At 43.1% G+C, this 23,371-nt stretch overlaps 1 protein-coding gene across 5 annotated transcripts in view; it reads right to left on the reverse strand.

Annotated features, from left to right (window-relative positions):
* pappab (pregnancy-associated plasma protein A, pappalysin 1b) overlaps positions 1-23,371 on the reverse strand; it is a 303,242-nt gene that overhangs the window by 84,237 nt on the left and 195,634 nt on the right. For all 5 annotated transcript variants that reach the window (XM_060906902.1, XM_060906903.1, XM_060906904.1 and 2 more), the window contains exons 12-14: positions 21,514-21,649; positions 21,132-21,345; positions 20,723-20,891 (exon numbers count right to left, since the gene is read on the reverse strand). In XM_060906902.1, coding sequence (XP_060762885.1) covers positions 20,723-20,891; positions 21,132-21,345; positions 21,514-21,649 — 519 coding nt within the window. The remainder of the gene's footprint in view (positions 1-20,722; positions 20,892-21,131; positions 21,346-21,513; positions 21,650-23,371) is intronic.

Genomic DNA, 23,371 nt, shown 5'->3' on the forward strand with positions numbered 1-23,371 from the left:
CGCGCGGCATCTTAGATGTACTGCGGGAAAATTGGGAGGAGGGACCTTCGCAGAGCAAAAATGAAATTCAATACGTTATGGATCTGCGTGCAAAACTCCACACGCTCACCCACTTAACTCAGGAGAATTTGCAGCAGGCCCAGGAACGGCAAACCCACCTGTACAACAAGGGTGCGCGCCTTAGAGAGTTCACTCTAGGAGATAAGGTACTCGTCCTGTTGCCCACGTCGAGCTCCAAATTAATCGCCAAGTGGCAAGGGCCCTTCGAGATCACATGGCGAGTCGGGGACGTCGACTATGAGGTTAGGCGAACGGACAGGGAGGGGGCGCTACAGATCTACCACCTCAATCTGCTGAAGCTCTGGAACGAGGAGGTCCCTGTGGCATTGGTGTCGGTAGTTCCGGAGAAGGCGGAGCTGGGGCCGGAGGTCCAAAAAGGGTCATTGGCATCTCGCACCTCTCCGGTCCCCTGTGGAGACCACCTCTCCCTGACCCAACTCACGGAGGTTGCCCAGTTGCAGGCCGAGTTTTCGGATGTGTTCTCGCCCCTGCCCGGTCGCACCAACCTCATAGAACACCACATAGAGACACCCCCGGGGGTGGTAGTGCGTAGCCGTCCTTATAGATTACCCGAACACAAAAAAAGGTGGTTCGGGAAGAACTTCAGGCCATGCTCGAAATGGGCATCGTCGAGGAGTCCCACAGTGACTGGAGCAGCCCGGTGGTCTTGGTTCCCAAGGCCGACGGCTCGGTCCGGTTCTGTGTGGACTATAGAAAAGTCAACGCGGTGTCTAAATTCGACGCGTACCCAATGCCTCGTATTGATGAGCTGCTCGATCGACTAGGCACAGCTCATTTTTACTCGACACTGGATTTGACGAAGGGATAATGGCAGATCCCCTTGACTCCATTATCCCGGGAAAAAAACGGCCTTTTCCACACCGTTCGGCTTACACCAGTTCGTCACACTTCCGTTTGGGCTGTTTGGGGTGCCCACTATGTTTCAGCGGCTGATGGACCGGATCCTCCGGCCCCACGCCACCTATGCAGCCGCTTACTTAGATGACATCATCATTTATAGTAATGACTGGCAGCGGCACCTGCAACACCTGAGGGCCATCCTTAGGTTGCTGAGGCGGGCGGGGCTCACTGCCAACCCGAAGAAGTGTGCGATTGGGCGGGTGGAAGTACGGTATCTGGGCTTCCACTTGGGTAACGGGCAGGTGCGTCCCCAAATTAATAAGACAGCAGTGATTGCGGCCTGCCCAAGGCCCAAGACCAAAAAGGGGGTGAGACAGTTCCTGGGGCTGGCTGGCTATTATCGTAGGTTTATACCTAATTATTCGGACGTCACCAGCCCGCTGACTGACCTCACTAAAAAGGGGGCGCCAGATCCGGTCCAGTGGACGGAGCAGTGCCAGCGGGCTTTCTCTGAGGTAAAGGCTGCACTGTGTGGGGGGCCACTTTTGCACTCCCCTGACTTCTCTCTCCCTTTTTTGTTACAGACGGATGCGTCGGACAGAGGGCTGGGGGCCATTTTGTCCCAGCGGGTGGGGGGAGAGGATCGCCCGGTATTATACATCAGCCGCAAGCTGTCGGTGCGTGAGGGGCGCTACAGCACCATCGAGAAAGAGTGTCTGGCGATCAAGGGGGCGGTCCTCGCCCTCCGTTACTACCTGCTGGGGCGCTCTTTCACCCTCTGTTCGGACCACGCGCCCCTCCAGTGGCTCCACCGCATGAAGGATGCCAACGCGCAGATCACCCGTTGGTATCTAGCGCTCCAACCTTTCAACTTCAAGGTGGTCCACAGGCCGGGGGCGCAGATGGTCGTGGCGGACTTCCTCTCCCGTCAAGGGGGGGGGAGTTGGCTGCGGGCCGGATGGGCACCCGGCCTGAGTCGGGCGGTGGGGGTATGTGGCAGCGGGGGCGTGGTCAAGCGCCGGTCTGTGACAGGAGGGCAGAGTTGGGGAAGGTAAGTGGCAGAATCGCTTCACCTGAGTGTGATTAACCTATGTTTTGTGTGTGTTCTCCCCAGTAAACCGCGCTATTTAAGGAGGGAGAGTGAGAGCAGAGGGGACTGATCCCCGGACGAGACGCTGGTGTGTGTCTGTCTGTCTGTCTCTCTATTGAGGAAAAATATTGTTAGACTGAAAAGTGTGGCAATAAAAGCCTTTGTACCAACCTGATCTCTGTCCTGCCGTCCTCTGTGCTCCACCCACTCGTAAAGAACTGCCACAGTAAGGTAATGTTTTTTTTCACACATTTCAACACAGTTCTAAAACTGCTTTTTACATCACCTTCATTTATCTGGTATTTGACTCTATTCAGTATGTCTTGAAAGTAACTCTTGTCCTATTTTACTCAGTTCAGAGCCACAACCAACTTTGTTACTCTGTTACACAATTTCTCTGTAATTTTGCCCCCACTCCAACTCCAAATTTTACTCTCTAAACTCAAAATAGAGCAAAATTAACTATTTTTGAGGAAAATACTTTTAAGTCTGAAAAAATCGCTCAGTCATTTTTCCAGTTTATGCACTACAGTGCATGCATGTCAACTGATATGCTCATAAGAAATTGAAAGAATATTCACACTTACTCCAGTTGATCTTCAGCTGGATCGAGTCAAAGTAAAAAAAAGGCACCGCTCATCATCAGTGTCGCAGTTCTCAAGATTGCATTGAATCGCTGTCCTGAATCATGAATTAAATCATGAATTGATTCACTGTCCTGAAATTGAATTGATGTCCTGAATCATGAATTGAATCATGAATTGAATTGCTTCTCTGAAATTGAATCGCTGTCCTGAATCATCCAAAGCGCATAAAATCTGCATGCCATCTCACAACAAGTTTTACCTCCAAATATCCTAAACTATGGCAGAAAAATTGTATCCCGTTTACAGTGGGTGTTCCCAATGCGAAAGAGAAACCATTTGAAACCGAAAGAGTAAAAGTGATTATCATGCCATTACCATGTGACTAGTCTTTTATGAATGTGTCGGGGTGCTCAGCACTCCGACTCCAGGGTGACTGAGTAAGGTGACAAGTTTTATATTTCATCTACTTTAGGTAATTTAAAAAATAGAATATTATTTGGCAGTGGGCACATAGGAAAGTGTAAAGTATAAAGTTTCTGTCAATATGTTTATCATGCTTGTATGATTAAAAACTTGCAAAGAAATTTATCTAAATATATGACCTACTTATTCTAAACCTTCCAAGCTTTGCCGGCAAAGCTTTCAACCCCAGAGGGTTAATAGACAGCCAGTAATTAGACACAGGTGCACCTCATCGCATTTTACCTGAACAGTTCAACCTGACTCTTCGCTGTTAACAGCCAGTCCTTGACCATGCCCCTACTGCCAGACTCAGGCCGGTGAGCTGTCTGGCCTGCAGCTGACCCCGCCCCAGTGGGAGAGGTAATCTGCCACCACCATCTGTGGCCCCGGCCTGTGGACCACCTCGAATTTAAAGGGCTGAAGGGTGAGATACCAATGAGTGAGCCACGCGTTGGTATCCTTCATGTGGTGGAGCCACTGGAGTGGGGCATGGTTGGAAGACAGGGTGAATGGGTGTCCTAGCAGGTAGTACTGGAGAGTGAGGACCACCCACTTGATGGCCAGACACTCTTTTACTATTGTGCTGTACTTTGACTCTTGCATGGAGAGCTTGCAGCTGATGCACTGGACACTCCTCCTCCTCCACCACCTGGGACAAAATGGCCCCCAGCCCTCTGTCCGATGTGTCGGTCTGTAAAACAGAAGGGAGATCAAAGTCAGGAGAATGCAACAGCAGGCCCCCACACAAAACCACCTTTAACTGATGAAAAGCCTGTTCACATGGCTCCATCTACTAGACTGGATCTGGTGCTGCCTTTTTAGTGAGGTCAGTTAGCAGGCTTACGATGTCCAAAAAGTTAGGCACGAACCACCTATAATAACCAGTGACCCCCAGGAACTGCCTCACCCCTTTTTTGGTCTTAGGTCTCAGGCAGGCCACCATCACTGCAGTCTTATAAATTTGAAGATGCACCTGCCCATGACCCAAGTGGAAGCCCAGATACCATATTTCCACCTGTCCAATTGCACACTTTTTCAGGTTTGTTGTGAGCCCAGCATGCCTCAGCGACCTCAGGGCTGCCCTGAGATATTGTAGATGCTGCTCACATCATTATCATAAATAATTATGTCATCTAAGCAGGCTACCACATACGCATTGTAGGTACAGAGAATTTGGTCCATGAGATGTTGAAATGTCACTGGGGCCCCAAACAACCCAAAAGGAAGGGTGACAAATTGGTATAAACCAAACAGGGTGGAAAAGGCCATTTTTTTGTGGAATAATTGAGTCAAGGGGATCTGCCAATATTCTTTTGTTAAATCTAATGTCGAGTAAAAGCGAGCCATGCCTAACTGATTGAGAAGTTCATCAATGCGAGGCATTGGATATGCGTCAAATTTAGATACCATCAATTACTTTCACTTGGTCAAAAGCATGTCTCAGAGACTTGTCATGCACCTGCTCCAATGGGAAATCCCCTAAGGAATTCCCCTGAGAGCGAGGAGAGCTCTCCTCCCTCTCTGTATCATCATGACGTGGACCTGACACAGACTGCCCTGGGACCACCTCCCCAGTTAATGTTGCGGCGAGATTCCCCATGACATGATACTGCAGGACCCACCAACTACTAACTGTTTCATTAATGTTTTAAACCCTGGCCAATCAGGTCTCAGGATCAGTGGGTGGATGAGGCTCGGACTAACTGCTCCTTCCACAATATGTTTTTCTCCCTGGAATTGAATAGTGACAGGCATTAGTGTACGTATATATATATATATATATATATATATATATATATATATATATATATATACACACAAAGACTGTACAATATAACAAAACAAAACAAAAAACAATAGACAAAGACAACAGTGAATAAACAGTGAATACAAGATGTGTAATCAACAAAGTGAAGAGGTAAATTTTTAAAGTGCAAATTAAATCTTAAGTGATTCATACAGTATCAGTGATTCTGTTGTATATACACCTTACCAGTCAAAAGTTTGTACACCCCTACTCATTCATAGGTTTTTCTGTATTTTGACCACTTTCTCTACTGCAGAATAATCCTGAAGAAACCAAAACTCTGAAAGAACATATGGAACACATATGGAATTATGTGATAAACAAAAAGTGGTTAAAAAATCATATTTTAGATTCTTCAATGTAGCCACCGTTTAGCGCCGTTTATCTTTCCTTTCCCTTCCCTTCTTCTCTCTTCCCCTCCCCCTTCCCCCTTCTCTCTTTTTCTTCCCTCCCACAGGCTCCAGGAATGACAGACTGAACAAGAAATAAGGGATATAAAAAATTAGAACAACAGAGATAATAGAAATAAAAGAACCATGACAAAAAAGACGAAAGGCAGGAAAGATAAACCAAGAAACTCTTGTAATACTGAAACAAGGATCATTATGCAAAAGAAGAGCAAGAGAGAGAGCACAAAACTCCATCATCCCCCAGCCACCAGCAAAGCAGGCAGGTGCCCAATGCAGACAAGGCAACCACCAACGGGCACATATTGCCACACCCAGAACCCCAGATGGACCAACACAGGGCAGTGGGCGTAAGCAGGGAGCCGGCACCAGTGCACAGCTTTGTCCTCACCCTGCACTGTGACTACCTCAGGCCATCTCTGCAGTAGCAGTGGTCCACAGTATGTGGGGCATGGTTGGTGCTCCAGGCATTAGCACCCTCTTCCAGGAGTATTTTTCTTCTTTCCCCTGTTGACAGGTAGCCATGGTGAGTCATTAAGTGGGAAGATGTGTGGACCTGGGCTATGCATTATTAAATATTAGCACCATGGTTCCGCAGCAGGTGTACAGTGCTTGTGTGGCTTATTTAGATTGTAATACTCATTGGCAGTCAAAGATCTAGACTGAATCTGCCACACATTGGTGCCCAGCCTCACCAGCCCATGCACCACCCCAGCCCGGTGCATCCAAGCCTCCCGATGCAGCAATGCTCACCACCAGCTATGTGTAACCAGTGTATGGTTATGAGGCTGTATTATGGTTGGAGTACTTCTATGAAGGAATTCCAGATTACTGTAAAAATTGGTGCATTTTCCTTATGTGATGCAATTTGTTTATCAAGTGAAAAAAGAAAAAAGAAAAGGAAAAGACAGAGAAAAGACAAATTGGTCATTTGTGGTAATAAAGTAAGAGTATAATTATTTTGTTTGTGTATCTATTTGTGCACAGGGATATGGGTGTATATTAGTATGTGTAGATGTGTACCTGGATGTGCATAAGTATGTATGAGTATGTAGAAGTAGCATCAGGTCACAGGCACATTTAGAAAGGAAATAATTGGTTTCCAGATTTGCAAAAACTATTAAGTTTTTTTTGTTTGTTTTTTTATGAAGCTGACATTTTTTCATGTAATATGTGTTCTGTAATTAAGTGAGTCCATAATGATGTACTGAGTTTCATGTCCTCTCTCACCACATCCATGTATCTCCTCTTTGGCCTTCAAACGAAAATGAGGAAGGCCAAAGAGGAGATACATGGATGTGGTGAGAGAGGACATGAAAGTGGCAGGTGTGGTAGAGAAGGATGCAGAAGACAGGGAGCAATGGAGACAAAAGATCCGCTGTGGCAACCCCTAATCAGGAGCAGCCCCAAAAGAAGAAGAAGAAGATAATGATGTACTGAGTTTATGTTTTCCAGTTCATAAGTATTGTTTTCTTGGTGATAGCAAGGGTGACTAAAACTAATTTTGAGTTATGATATTGTGGGTGAAGCATTGTTAGATCTCTGAATCAGCAGAGTTTTGGGCATAGTGGGATGGTGCAATTCAGAACCAAAGAGATGATATGATGCATTCCCAGAATTGATGAACCAGTGGACAGTGCCATGTGGCATGGGTATAGGTGTCTGTGGTATTAAGTGAGCAGTGAGAACCTATGTCAGAAGTATTGAAGCCCATTTTGTGCATTTTATGTTGAATGAGATGTGTTCTATGTAATACTTTGTATTGTATTAATTGTATATTTGTAGATGAGGTCATTGTAAAGGTAAAGATTTGATCCCAGAAGTTGTCACCAGTAGAGATGGATAAGTCATCTTCCCATTTTTTTTTTGTGCATGGCAATGGTTGGATCTATAGTAGACAGCAGTTTATATATTTTTGCAAGCTGTTTTTTTAGAGTCATATATTGTAATCAATTTTTCCAAGGAAAAGAGGCTATTGAAGATTATTAAAAACAATACTGATTTTTGTTTTTAGTGCATTTTTTATTGGTATGTATTGTAGAAATTTATCTCCTCCAATTCCATACCTCTGGCACAATTCTTCAAAGCTGAGGAGAGCGTTGTTATCAAAGATGTGATGGAAATGGAAGATTCTTTTTTGTTTCCAAATTTGAGATTTTATTGGAGTTTTATTGACCAAAAAGTCTGGATTTGACTAAATTGGGGTGTGTTTGCAAGGTGTCATATCAAAGTTTGTCAATGTATTTATCTTCCACCAGGCTGTCAGAGTTCTTGAGATGACTGGATTTTTATAACAGGGGTGTTTTTTAATGGTTTTGCTCAAGAAGGGTAGGTCTTTGATATTAATGTCTCTGCATGATTGTTCTATTTCAAGCCATGAGTTTTGATATTGATTTTTGCTGATCCATTTTGTAATACAGGTAGTCGTTGACTTACGGCCTATGCGACTTACACCTGATCGACTTTACGACCCTCTGGTTATGACTGGCAAGTGTTTCCCAGCTGAGCTAGCTGAGCGTACGACAGTTTCCGCCCCAGCTCCCGGCAGCGCCTCTCGCCGCGTACGACAGTTTCCGCCCCAGCTCCTGGCAGCCTCTCGCCCCCAGCTCCCGGCAGCACCTCTTGCCACGTACAACAGTTTCCTCCCCAGCTCCCGGCAGTGCCTCTTGCCGCATATGACAGTTTCCGCCCCAGCTCCCGGCAGCGCCTCTCGCCGTGTACAACAGTTTCCGCCCCAGCTCCCGGCAGCCTCTTGCTGCGTACAACAGTTTCCACCCCAGCTCCAGGCACACACGCAGTCTCTCTCGCACTCCATCATACAATTTCCACCCCAGCTCCTGGTTTATGAAATGAGCAAATGCTCCCGCCAGCCCAAGTGCTGCAACAGCTGATGATGACATAGACGACCCACAGCCAAGCACCAGTGATGCCAGCGGTCACTAAATTTTGTATTTTGCTATGTTTTACATTTGTCTTTTGGTATGTTATAAACTAAAATGTTTTCTATTTTTCACACCTGTATTTCGTATTTTTTGTTTTGCACATATTAAACAAATTGTACTGTACGCAGTGTAGTATGCAGTGTTTGACTTAAACCAAATAATGAGCCAAGGTAATGAAATAAGAAAATGCTGATAAAATAAGACTTTAAGATGATTACAATATCATTACACATCACAATATACTTACGTTCATTTAACATAGGCCGACTTACGACCAGATCGGTTTACGACCGGTCAGTCATAACCAAACGCAGTCGTAAGTCGACAACTACCTGTATACTGTAGTTGGTTTGCTAAATAGTAATGTTGAAAATTTGGTGCCTCTAAACCTCCGTGGAATTTATCTTTTTGTATGCTGGTTAGTTTTATCCGGGGTGGTTAGTTTTTCCAGGAAAATTTTGATATTATTGAGTCAATGGTGGAAAACCAGTTTGAGTTAGGTTGGACAGGATTCATTGTGAATAGATAATTAATTTTGAGCAGAATATTTATTTTTACTGTAGAGATTCATCCCATAAGGGAAAGAGGGAAACTATACCAGCATTTTAAATTCTCTTCTATTGTTTTTTAGCAAGGGGTTGAAATTGAGCTGAAACAACTCTGACAGCCTGGGGGAGATGTTAATTCCAAGGTATTTGATATTGCCAGTGGTGAGGGGAAGTGAGATTTGATTCTGGACTGCATCATCCCACTTAGCTTCATTGAGGGGTAGAATTAGTGACTTTGTCCAATTGACAGAGTAGTCTGATGCATCTGAAAATAAATTGATGAGTTTGAAAGCTTCTTGAAGTGATATTGATGGAGTTTGTGAATATAGCAGTACGGTATGTCATCCACAACAAGACTAATTTTATGGCTTGAGTTCAGGATTAAGATTCCACTAATGTTGTTCTGACGGACAGCAATAGCTAAGGGTTCTATAACGATTGCAAAGAGAGAGGAAGAGAGAGGGCATCCTTGTCTCATCCCCCATTGTAGTGTGAAGGGTTGAGAAGTGATACCGTTAGTTGTAACTGCAGCCATAGGGAATGTGTAAAGTATCCTTATCCAATGAATGAATGATTCTCCAAAGCCAAACTTTTCCAGTGTGGTGAATAAAATTCTCCAGTTTACTTTGTCAAATGCTTTTTCTGCATCTAGTGAGGTGACTGTTGCATTGATATTTGTGGGTTGTTGGTGTTTTTTTTTTGGACAATATGCATTAGATTGAACAGGCATCATGTGTTATTGGATGATTGTCAACCTTTTATGAAGCCAGTTTGATCAGGGTGGATTAGTGATTGAATGACACCTTCAATTCGGGTGGCTAGAGCTTTGCTGATGATTTTCAGGTCTGTGTTAAAGAGTGATATGGGGCAGTAGCTAGAACAGAAGATAGGATCTTTATTAGGCTTAGGTAGCACTGAGATCAAAGCTGTGTTCATGTGAGGTTGTATATATGAGGTGGATTTTATTTCTTTAACAGTCCTGATGAAAAGTGTTGAGATACTATGCATGAAGTGTTGCTAGAATTCAGCAGGGTAACCATTAGATCCTGGTGCTTTATTATTGGTCATTGAATGTACTGCTTTCTCCAGTTCTATTGGTGAGAGTGGTTTATCAATTGTTTCTACCTGTTCTGATGTGGGGCGGCACAGTGGTGTAGTGGTTAGCACTGTCACCTCACAGCAAGAAGGTTCTGGGTTCGAGCCCAGTGGCCAATAGGGGCCTTTCTGTGTGGAATTTGCATTTTCTCCACATGTCTGCGTGGGCTTCCTCCGGGTGCTCTGATTCCCCCACAGTCCAAAGACATGCAGGTTAGGTTAATTGGTGGCTCTAAATCGACCATAGGTGTGAATGGTTGTTTGACTGTATGCGTCAGCCCTGTGATGATTTGGTGACTTGTCCAGGGTGTACCCTGCCTCTCACCCATAGTCAGCTCGGATAGGTTCCAGCTTGCCTGCGACCCTGCACAGGATAAGTGGATAAGGTTCTGATGGTAGTTTTGGGAAGTTAATGCTATTTACAAAAGTTTCAATATCTAATGGGTTTGGATCTTTGATAAAGGTTGACTATAGAATGTCTGAAATGCAGTGTTGATGTCTTCTGAGGAATGCAAGATGTTACCTTGTGAAGTAACACAATAACTGGAATTATTGATTTTTCTTTGTCTATTTTGAGTTGATTTGCTAAAAATCTGCCTTACTTGTTACTAAATTCAAAATTATGTTTTGAATTTTGGATTTGATTTTTTTTTGTTAAGTATGTCTTCAAGAAGGCGGCACGGTGGTGTAGTGGTTAGCGCTGTCGCCTCACAGCAAGAAGGTCCTGGGTTCGAGCCTCGGGGCCGGCAAGGGCCTTTCTGTGCGGAGTTTGCATGTTCTCCGTGTCCGTGTGGGTTTCCTCCGGGTGCTCCGGTTTCCCCCACAGTCCAAAGACATGCAGGTTAGGTTAACTGGTGACTCTAAATTGACCGTAGGTGTGAGTGGGAATGGTTGTCTGTGTCTATGTGTCAGCCCTGTGATGACCTGGCGACTTGTCCAGGGTGTACCCCGCCTTTCGCCCATAGTTAGCTGGGATAGGCTCCAGCTTGCCTGCGACCCTGTAGAAGGATAAAGCGGCTAGAGATAATGAGATGAGATGTCTTCAAGAAGGAATGTTGCTTTTCTGAGTTCACTGACAGTTTGGTCAGAAGGATTAGAAGAATATAAATTTCATCTCATTATCTCTAGCCGCTTTATCCTTCTACAGGGTCGCAGGCAAGCTGGAGCCTATCCCAGCTGACTACGGGCGAAAGGCGGGGTACACTCTGGACAAGTCGCCAGGTCAGAATATAAATTTGCTAAATGTTTTATATTTTGTTCATGTTCAATTGTTTGTTCTTTTTTTCTTTTTCTATGTTGAAAATGAAATGATTTTGCCTCTCAGTACTACCTTAGCCATTTACCAGAGGAGTGTGGTTGATATGTCTGGAGAATCATTCATTTCTAGAAAGGTTGCCCACTCTCTCTTGAAGTGCATGTTAAAAGTTAGGTCCTTTAAAAAAGATATATTGAAGTGCCATCTAGAAGCTGCTTTTTTCTAAAATATTCATTATGTAAATCAAAACTAATTGGGGCATGGCCTGAAATAATAATTGGGTGAATTTGTGTGTTAGAAATATTAGACATAGAGTTACTTGTAAGGAAGAAATCAATCCTCAAGAAAGATTTGTGCATGGATGAGAAGAATATGTACTCTTTTGCTGATGGGTTTTGGAGTCACCAGCTATCACCAAGGCCAAAATCATCCATATATTGTTGTATTATTTTAGTGGAGTTCCAGGATCTTTTATTTTCTAGATTGTTAGATCAGTCAATTACTGGGTGCAAGACTGTATTAAAGTCTCCCCCTATTGTCAATGTGGAGGATGAGAAATCAAGTCATGATGAAAAGAAGTTATGGAAAAATGTTGGATCATCATAGTTTGGACCATACACACTGGCTACTGTTATCTCATTATTATTGATTGAACCATGGATTATAACATATCACCCTTCTGTGTCAGTAATAGTTGAATTTAAGTGTTTTAAACATTGTATGTTTTTATTTATTAATATAGAGACACCTCATTTTTTGGAATCACAGAAAGCAGAGTAGACTTGAGTGGCAACTGAGGTTTTTAATTTTGTGTTGTCGGATTGCAAAACGCGTCTCTTGTAAAAAGTAAATATGTGCTTTGAGATTAGTAAGATGGTTTAATACCTTTGTTCTCTTTGCCTGTGAGTTAATGCCACGGGTGTTCCAGCTAACAGATCTGATTGACATTATTATCTAGATAGTTTGTCAATAGACATATAGAGCACATTAACTGATATTCCATAACTAGGGTAGAAGGGTGTATAAATACATGTAATGTTTGTGTAAAAAAAGGAAAAAAACATTTTGTAGGTAGGGTGTGTATATGAATGTATGTACAGTGGTACTTGAAAATTTGTGAACCCTTTAGAATTTTCTATATTTCTGCATAAATATGACCTAAAACATCATCAAGTTTTCACACAAGTCCTAAAAGTAGATAAAGAGAACCCAGTTAAACAAATGAGATAAAAATATTATACTTGGTCATTTATTTATTGAGGAAAATGATCCAACATTACATATCTGTGAGTGGCAAAAGTATGTGAACCTTTGCTTTCAGTATCTGGTGTGCCCCCCCGTGCAGCAATAACTGCAACTAAATGTTTCCAGTAACTGTTGATCAGTCCTGCACACCAGCTTGGAGGAATTTTAGCCCATTCCTCCCTACAGAACAGCTTCAACTCTGGGATGTTGGTGGGTTTCCTCACATGAACTGCTCACTTCAGGTTCTTCCACAACATTTCAACTGGATTAAGGTCAGGACTTTGACTTGGCCATTCCAAAACATTCACTTTATTCTTCTTTAACCTTTCTTTGGGAGAATGACTTGTGTGCTTAGGGTCATTGTCTTGCTGCATGACCCACCTTCTCTTGAGATTCAGTTCATGGACGGATGTCCTGACATTTTCCTTTAGAATTTGCTGGTATAATTGAGAATTAATTGTTCCATCAATAATGGCAAGCCATTCTGGCCCAGATGCAGCAAAACAGGCCCAAACCATGATACTACCAGCACCATGTTTCACAGATGGGATAAGGTTCTTATGCTGGAATACAGTGTTTTCCTTTCTCCAAATGTAATGCTTCCCATTTAAACCAAAAAGTTCTATTTTGGTCTCATCCATCCACAAAACATTTTTTTCCAGTAGCCTTCTGGCTTGTCCACGTGATCTTTAGCAAACTGCAGATGAGCAGCAATGTTATTTTTGGAGAGCAGTGGCTTTCTCCTTGCAACCCTGCCATGCACACCATTGTTGTTCAGTGTTATCCTGATGGTGGACTCATGAACATTAACATTAGCCAATGTGAGAGAAGCCTTCAGTTGCTTAGAAGTTATCCTGGGGTCCTTTGTGACCTTGCCAACGATTACACGCCTTGCTCTTGGAGTGATCTTTGTTGGTCGACCACTCCTGGAGAGGGTAACAATGGTCTTGATTTTCCTCCATTTGTACACAATCTGTCTGACTGTGGATTGATGGAGTCCAAACTCTTTAGAGATGGTTTTGTAACCTTTTTCAGCCTGATGAGCATCAACAACGCTTTTTCTGAGGTCCTCAGAAATCTTCTTTGTTCGTGCCATGATACACTTCCACAAACATGTGTTGTGAAGATCAGACTTTGATAGATCCCTGTTCTTTAAACAAAACAGGATGCCCACTCACACCTGATTGTCATCCCATTGATTGAAAACACCGGACACTAATTTCACCTTCAAATTAACTGCTAATCCAAGAGGTTCACATACTTTTGCCACTCACAGATATGTAATATTGGATTATTTTCCTCAATAAATAAATGCCCAAGTATAATATTGTTGTCTCATTTGTTTAACTGGGTTCTCTTTATCTACTTTTAGGATTTGTGTGAAAATTTGATGATGTTTTAGGTCATATTTATGCAGAAATATAGAAAATTCTAAAGGGTTCACAAACTTTCAAGCATCACTGTATACATGGGCATGCATGACTAGGTATACATATCATTACCAGAGTAACAAAAAGACAGAGTCATCTCTGTCTATCCCCTGCCCTATATACCAATGATATACCAAGTTTCAAGATATTATTTGTCACATTTTTCAAGTTCTGCTGCAGGAAACCAACCCTACCTCTTTACACTGACCTCAGCAGCCCATGGCATAAGCCCACCGGACCTTTGGTTCGGACAAAAATTTAAATTTCTCACATTTCTTAGTATCAAAAGGCACATATACATTACTTAATCAACACATATAACAACTTTCAAGACCATACCACTCATAGTTTTCAAGTTTTGCTCCGAAAAAAAACCTACCGTACCCCTAAGACTAACCTGAGAGACTAAGTCTGAAATAGTTTCCATGGAAACATGAAACATTTAAATTTCTCAAATTTCTTACTATGAAAAAGCACACCTGCATCACCTTGTTAATATGTATACCAAGTTTCAAATCTGTATCATGAATAGTTTTGGATATATACTTCGGAAATGAACTCTTAGAAACTAAGTCAAAATCTATTTTTTATGTAAAAATTTGAAAAACACTTTATCAAAAATCCAAAATAGCAAAAGGCACCAGTTCACATGTTGCTTGATATGTATGCAAAGTTTCATGACGATATCTTCAGTAGTTTTAAAGATATGGCCCGGAAACAAAAACGTGACCGGCCGGCCGGACAGACGGACCCATTTCAAAATCCCCCGCCAAACTTTGTTTGGGCAGGGGATAATAATTATTGCCTTCTTCATCACAATTTTCCTAATAATCTGCACCATGGCTATCATGATGTTGATGATGATGATGATGATGATGATGATCAGTACCGTAATCTTTATATTTGTTGTCAATGTTACGGCACAATAAAAACGGCTTCACGATAACACATTTCCCCATGATAAGTAAATAAACTTTCTTACTGCACCCATTCCTCTCCCAATGAATCCACAAAATTGTATCATTACACATACATACAGACAATATAAACACACATACTGTACAATACATACCGTAAACACAGAGGACGTAATCATATGTACATACACAACAGAGATAGACTGAGTGAGTAAGAAAGAGTGAGAGAGTAGGAGAGAAAGAGAGAGAGAGCAGAAAAGGCCAAATGTGAAAAACAGGGAGCAAGGTAGAGAGTTGCATTAGGGCTGAGTAAGCTATCAGACCTGTGAAATCACATTAGGAGGTTTTGTACTGTATATATTCAGGTTTTGATACAGTTATGGAAATCAAATCAGCCAAAGAGTGATAGAGCTGTCACGGAATAGTTGTCTGTTGACACAGAGTTTGCCTACAGTATGATAATTGATGCGTGGTTGCCCTTTGCCCAGTGCTGTTTCATAATTGGGAATGGTTTTTTCCTTCATTTGTTTATTTCTTTAGGGAATTGGTCATTGAGCCCAAAGTTTGTGCGTTTGTGCTCTTTCCCTTGCTTTTAATCAGTTCTTTGTTTTTAAAATGTTCAAATTTCACAATAATAGGGCGAGGACTGATTCCTTTACCCTGCGCTCTGAGACAATGGACCCGGTGGAAAGTTATTTTCTTGACCACATCTGATGGAAATTTCAGCTCAGTGTGCATGAATTCTCAGATCGCGTTTTCTGGGTTGTCCTGTCGATTTTCGGGTATTTCTGATAAAATGATATTATCACGCATGATTCTACATTGAATGTCAAGTATAGTTTCTTTCATTAACCTGTTTTCTTTTATTACATTGACCATTTGCTTGGTGAGCATTTTGAAGGTGGATTGGAGTATGGCATTGTTGTTTTTGAGGGCCTGGATTTCAGCCTGACTGTACTCCAGACTCCATACTTTTCTGTTTACCACATAATTCTACAACCCCGATTCCAAAAACTTTGGGACAAAGAACAAATTCTCATTATCTCTAGCCACTTTATCCTTCTACAGGGTCGCAGGCAAGCTGGAGCCTATCCCAGCTGACTACGGGCGAAAGGCGGGGTACACCCTGGACAAGTCGCCAGGTCATCACAGGGCTGACACATAGACACAGACAACCATTCCCACTCACATTCACACCTACGGTCAATTTAGAGTCACCAGTTAACCTAACCTGCATGTCTTTGGACTGTGGGGGAAACCGGAGCACCCGGAGGAAACCCACGCAGACACGGGGAGAACATGCAAACTCCACACAGAAAGGCCCTCGCCGGCCCCGGGGCTCAAACCCAGGACCTTCTTGCTGTGAGGCGACAGCGCTAACCACTACACCACCGTGCCGCCCAAAGAACAAATTGTAAATAAAAAATGGAATGCAATAATTTACAAATCTCAAAAACTGATATTGTATTCACAATAGAACATAGACAACATATCAAATGTCGAAAGTGAGACATTTTGAAATTTCATGCCAAATATTGGCTCATTTGAAATTTCATGACAGCAACACATCTCAAAAAAGTTGGGACAGGGGCAATAAGAGGCTGGAAAAGTTAAAGGTACAAAAAAAGGAACAGCTGGAGGACCAAATTGCAACTCATTAGGTCAATTGGCAATAGGTCATTAACATGACTGGGTATAAAAAGAGCATCTTGGAGTGGCAGCGGCTCTCAGAAGTAAAGATGGGAAGAGGATCACCAATCCCCCTAATTCTGCGCCGACAAATAGTGGAGCAATATCAGAAAGGAGTTCGACAGTGTAAAATTGCAAAGAGTTTGAACATATCATCATCAACAGTGCATAATATCATCAAAAGATTCAGAGAATCTGGAAGAATCTCTGTGCGTAAGGGTCAAGGCCGGAAAACCATACTGGGTGCCTGTGATCTTCAGGCCCTTAGACGGCACTGCATCACATACAGGCATGCTTCTGTATTGGAAATCACAAAATGGGTTCAGGAATATTTCCAGAGAACATTATCTGTGAACACAATTCACCGTGCCATCCGCCATTGCCAGCTAAAACTCTATAGTTCAAAGAAGAAGCCATATCTAAACATGATCCAGAAGCGCAGACATCTTCTCTGGGCCAAGGCTAATTTAAAATGGACTGTGGCAAAGTGGAAAACTGTTCTGTGGTCAGACGAATCAAAATTTGAAGTTCTTTATGGAAATCAGGGACGCCGTGTCATTCGGACTAAAGAGGAGAAGGATGACCCAAGTTGTTATCAGTGCTCAGTTCAGAAGCCTGCATCTTTGATGGTATGGGGTTGCATTAGTGCGTGTGGCATGGGCAGCTTACACATCTGGAAAGACACCATCAATGCTGAAAGGTATATCCAGGTTCTAGAGCAACATATGCTCCCATCCAGACGACATCTCTTTCAGGGAAGACCTTGCATTTTCCAACATGACAATGCCAAACCACATACTGCATCAATTACAGCATCATGGCTGCGTAGAAGAAGGGTCCGGGTACTGAACTGGCCAGCCTGCAGTCCAAATCTTTCACCCATAGAAAACATTTGGCGCATCATAAAACGGAAGATACGACAAAAAAGACCGAAGACAGTTGAGCAACTAGAATCCTACATTAGACAAGAACGGGTTAATATTCCTATCCCTAAACTTGAGCAACTTGTCTCCTCAGTCCCCAGACATTTACAGACTGTTGTAAAGAGAAAAGGGGATGTCTCACAGTGGTAAACATGGCCTTGTCCCAACTTTTTTGAGATGTGTTGTCATGAAATTTAAAATCACCTAATTTTTCTCTTTAAATGATACATTTTCTCAGTTTAAACATTTGATATGTCATCTATGTTCTATTCTGAATAAAATATGGAATTTTGAAACTTTCACATCATTGCATTCCGTTTTTATTTACAATTTGTACCTTGTCCCAACTTTTTTGGAATCGGGGTTGTAGATATCTGTGGGGGTAATGTTGTTGTGATGTTGTGAGACAACAGGAGGTGAGATTGAACATGGCAGCATTCTGTTGCTAGACATCAAGAATAACAACAACAATAACAACACTACCAACAACAACACGCGTGGATTCGATAGACTCAGGCTTTTTTTCCCCACACATATCAAAATGGCAAAAACACAATTATTTCTGTGTGGAGCATTTGGAAAAATGTATTGATAAATACTGTACTTTGTTCTCATGGAGAAATGCGAAGATGACATGAATAACCCAAGAAAGAGAAAAAAGGACTCTGCCACCAACACAGACAATCTCCTTACTACTGACGTTGAGGTAGTGTCCTAGAATTGATTTACAGAAAATTAACCATTCTTAAAGAATTACACAGAGAACTGCAACACGTTCACACTAGTCTGGATTGGTGGATATTTGTGTATATCATTGTGCACACATGTGACTGTCACCAATTGTGCATTTCCCAGTGCCCCGCATTGAATCAGGCTTTGATACATGGAGGTCTGGTTCCAACCAGAATCCACTAAAGCCTGATGTGCCTGATGATACCCCCTTGAATAATCACAACTATCCTATATGGCCCCACTTGATCAGGGGAAGCCTGTGGTGCATCAGGGACGTGAATCAGTAGCCCCGCCTCCTTGCGGAAATCCTGATTCCCCGCCATCCCTCCACACCAACAGACCTGCCCAGGCTCGCTCTCGGTTCTGGTGGGCATGAATGAGTTCACCTGTGGATAGAGAGAGGGGGTTAATGGTGGCACAGACACAGAAGGAGAAGGGAGAGGAGAAACATAAGAACAGACATGAGTGCAGGGAGCGGGTTTCGGGGGAATTGGACCCCATTTCCTCAGGACTGGTGGGGGTGGGGGGCAAGGGGAGAGAGTGGGAGAAAGTGAAAGTGAGAGAGAGAGCGGAGGAGAAGTTGTGTGGATGCCTGCTCCCAGAAACGCGATCAGGTAGTCGTCGGCCAGCCGGACCGCCTCTTCCAGTTACACCACTTTGGGACACTGGATCCATGCTGAAGTCTCACTCAGCAGCTGGGCAACAAGCTGCTCCAGTGTCACTCACTGTAGGATGGGCTCAACGTCACATTTGCCTACCAGCAGCCACTGTCGGCAGGTGTCCCAGAGCTGTTGCGCAAATGCAAATGGTCAGCCCACTTCATCGTATGCCAGTGAGCAAAAATGCTGGTGCTGCTCTTCTGGGCCATGGCTGACCCACTGTAGGATGGCTCGTTTCAGGTTGGGGTACACCAGCATGTTGGTGGCTGGGAGCTGCTAAGCCACAAGCTGGGCTTCCCCCATCAGGAGCGGCAATAGGTGAGCCACCCACTGTGAGGTTGGCCATAAGCTCACCACTGTGACACACTTGAACAGCTTGAGGAAGGCATTGGCCTCTATCCTGCAGCCCCATCTTGACCAAGATGGTCAATCTGGACAGGAATGCTGGCTGCAGGGATGACTGCTAGAGCACCAATTGACTGGATCCAGCTCCAGATCACCTGCCAGTGTTCTGCCTGGGTTTTGAGCAGAGCCCAGAAGCACCACCCCTGGTCTACTGACAGCGTGACGAGGGTGTTTTGCTGGCACTGGAGGTCGTTGGCGAGCATTTGGAGGAGCTCTCTGACTGGTTCGGACTCCATGGTGGCGTTCGTTCCTCAGTCCTGGGTTTTGGCACCAGTGTAACAATTTTCTGACTGTGGGAAACAGAGGAACTAGGAGCAGGCTTCAGAACAGGTGTGTTCTTTTGATTTTCACACTTTTTAGTGACTGGTAATCGACACATAAACACACTACACAAACACACGACAGGGCATCACAGTTCTCTTGTTCCTGGCTGTTTAAAAGATACACAGAGACACAGGTCAATAGACAGCCAGTAATTAGACACAGGTGCACCTCATCATGTGTTCAACTTGGTTCAACCTGACTCCTTACCATTCATAGCCGACACTCAACCACGCCCCTGCTGCCACATAGCTGTTTTGCAGTTGCCAGTTATAGTGTTCTAACTCAATACTGCACCGATTTCAATTGTTTGTGTCCCTAGTAAATATTTGGAACTAAAGAATTGGGGAAATAGGGCCCAGGTTAAAAACATCTCAGAATTTTCCTTTAACTCTGACACACAATGTCTTTTTTCCTCTTTGGACGTGCATTAAACCTGAAAATGCATGTATGTTAACAAACGGCAATGCAACTATACTCACATTCCAACTTGCATGCCCTCAGTTGTGTGGAACTAACTGGCTAGAAATGCAAAAGACCTGTGCTTATTATTTTGTCTCTAAATGTCTAGAAGAATGCAACCTTTGCTGTTGCTATGATGCATGGTTCATATGAGTATGAAACTAACCAACCAACCAAGCAAAACATTTTGGCCCATGTACATATAGATTGTTCTGAATTTGTGAATGACATAAGGCTATATGGTCCTTTAATTGTAAACAATAGCAATAATTAAAAAGAGTAAGCATAACAAAAAGAAACAGCATATCCAGGAGTAAAGCTAAATGCTGCGAAATGATGTGTAAACTTAGCATTGCCTCTCACTAAGTTTTGGCTTGCCCAGTGTGTTTTCCTCCCTCTCTCTTCCTTGCTTCGTGAATGGAGAACCTTAGAACCTTGCTTTTATTTGAGTCACATGAACCGTTCCCATGGTTTCAGACTCCTCAAACAGAGTGGTTTAGAAAGAAACACATAAACCTGGGGAGAAGCCAGCAGCAGCTCAGAGCCCACCAGCCTGAGCGCCAGCACTGCTCTCCTCTCTGATAGCTTGCTCCATCCAACCCACGAGATCAATAAAACTTTATTGCTACTCACTCCATAAGTGCTTAGTGCATGAGGCAAGATTATTGTGGTGTAGGTGTAATACCTTGCATGTTCCTGTCCATATGTGTGTTTTCATGCATATGCTACTGAATATGTTTATCAAAATGATACGCTTGAAAAATTTGGAATTGAAAGGTAGGGCCCCCCGATAAAACATCCTCGACCATAAAATAATAGCAGCACCTGTGTTTTGATAATTTCGTCATCTCTGTGGATTTTGAGAGTGTATCCATGGTTGCAGGTGACTGTACAACGGACACCATTGAAGTAACCTGGACTACTACACTTCATCTCTGCATTATGCACCATAGGCTTCTGGCAGTCAATAGTGTCACATGAGTAATGCACACAACTGTAGGAGAGAAATATTATTATTATTATTATTATTATTATTATTATCTACCAAGATTCAGCATTGAATACCATCAGATACATTTAAGTTTACACATTTGGGTATGACAGGTTTCACTGGTATAACCGTATACTTTGTGTGTGTGTGTGTGTGTGTGTGTGTGTGTGTGTGTTAAATCAGCATCACAGTGAACTCTGATTCTGAATGAGATTTAATTTGTTGTTGCATTGAAACCCTCACCTTTGGCCCATTGGGTTGTAGATCTCATTGCTTTGGCAACCACTAATTGTGATGGGGTCAAAATACTGAAAGGAACGCAGACCCACTCCAGAAATGGCCACCAGTGCTGAGTGGAAGCTGACCACAATAGCCTTGGTCCTGTAGAAAGCCGTGCTCAGGTCATGAATCACCGGGATCACAAGAGGGTTGTTCCTGCAACTCAGCCGCCATTCGCCTGCATAAGATTTGAAATACTGTAAAGACTTATCATCATAGAGACTGGCTCATCTGCACATTAGTGATGAACGGTGTTAATGAAGGAGCAAAATTTTAACTGAATTATGGTGTTATGTAAATAATAAGATAAAGATGTATAAGACGTATAATCTGAAGTCAGACGAACCAAGATTGTGGAGCTGCTCCTTGGTGTCCACCAGTTGGACGGTGACATTGTTCTGCGTCTGATCACTGTAGATGGTCCCATCTGCAGCCAGGTGAATAATGACAGCAGCAGCTACCATGGGGTGGGAATAGTATGTCTGAGGAAAATGTTAGATAAGCATGTGAGTCATTTATACAAATAAAAACCTTTTTAAATAAAATTTTAAATACAACCCCAAATCAGAAAAAGTTGGGATGGGATGGAAAATGCAAATTAAAAAAAGAAACAGTGATTTCTAAATTTACTTTGACTTGTATTTCATTGCAGACAGCATGAACCCAAGATACTTCAAGTTTTGTCTCGTCAACCTCATTTATCAATATACATCCATTCCTGCATTTCAGGCCTGTAAAACATTCCAAACAAAGTTAGGACGGGGCAATTTCAGGCGAGTAATGAGGTAAAATAATTAAATTATGATGTGATTTGAAACAGGTGATACCCTGTAGAACAGGATAAGCGACTACAGATAATGGATGGATGGATGGATGGATGGATGGATGGATGGATGGATGGATGGAAACCGGTGATGTCAACAGGTGATTATAATCATGATTTGGGAGAAAACCAGTATCGAGGAAAGGCCTAGTCTTTGAGGAGCACAGATGGGTTGAAGATCTCCAATTTGTGAATAAATGCAAAAGAAAATTACTGAAATGTTTAAAAACAATGTTCCTGAAAGAAAGATACAAAAGCAGTGGGATATTTTACCCTCTATGGTGAATAAAATCATTAAACGATTCAAGGAATCTGGAGAAATTTTGGTGAGTAAAGAGCAAGGGCACAAGCCTAAGCTGAACACATGTGATCTCTGATCCCTCAGACGGCACTGCATCAAGAACCGTCATTCATCTATAGCTGATATAACCAGATGGCCTCAGTATTACTTTGGCAAACCTTTGTCAAGCATGACACTACAGAGATACATCCAGAAATGCCAGTTAAACCTTATTGTTCAAAAAAGAAGACTGATGTTAACTGTGTCCAGAAGGGCTGTTGATTTCGCTGGGCTTGGAGGCATCTGGGATGGAGCATCACATAATGGAAATGTGTATTGTCAGAGGAATCAGTATTCAAGGTCTTTTTTTGTCAAGTCAAGTCAAGTTTGTTTGTATAGAGGTTTTAACACAGACATTGTCCCAAAGCAGCTTTACAGAATCTGAATGACCCAAGACATGAGCCGGCGGCACGGTGGTGTAGTGGTTAGCGCTGTCGCCTCACAGCAAGAAGGTCCTGGGTTCGAGCCCTGGGGCCGGCGAGGGCCTTTCTGTGTGGAGTTTGCATGTTCTCCCCGTGTCCACGTGGGTTTCCTCCGGGTGCTCCGGTTTCCCCCACAGTCCAAAGACATGGAGGTTAGGTTAACTGGTGACACTAAATTGACCGTAGGTGTGAATGTGAGTGTGAATGGTTGTCTGTGTCTATGTGTCAGCCCTGTGATGACCTGGCGACTTGTCCAGGGTGTACCCCGCCTTTCGCCCGTAGTCAGCTGGGATAGGCTCCAGCTTGCCTGCGACCCTGTAGAAGGATAAAGCGGCTAGAGATAATGAGATGAGATGAGATATCCCAAGACATGAGCCAATTTTAACCCTAATCTATCCCCAATGAGCAAGCCCATGGTGACGGTGGCAAGGAAGAACTCCCCCAGATGACATAAGGAAGAAACCTCGAGAGGAACCAGACCCAAAAGGGAATCAATCCTCACCTGGACAACAACAGACAACATGACTATAACATTAACAGTTTTAACATGAAGTCAGTTTTGTTGATGTTATAACTCATTAATGGAAACTTGAGTGCAAAACTGCTCATGACAACCGCA

Source organism: Neoarius graeffei, chromosome 24 (genome assembly GCF_027579695.1).
Source record: "Neoarius graeffei isolate fNeoGra1 chromosome 24, fNeoGra1.pri, whole genome shotgun sequence".
NCBI classification, from domain to species: Eukaryota; Metazoa; Chordata; class Actinopteri; order Siluriformes; family Ariidae; genus Neoarius; species Neoarius graeffei.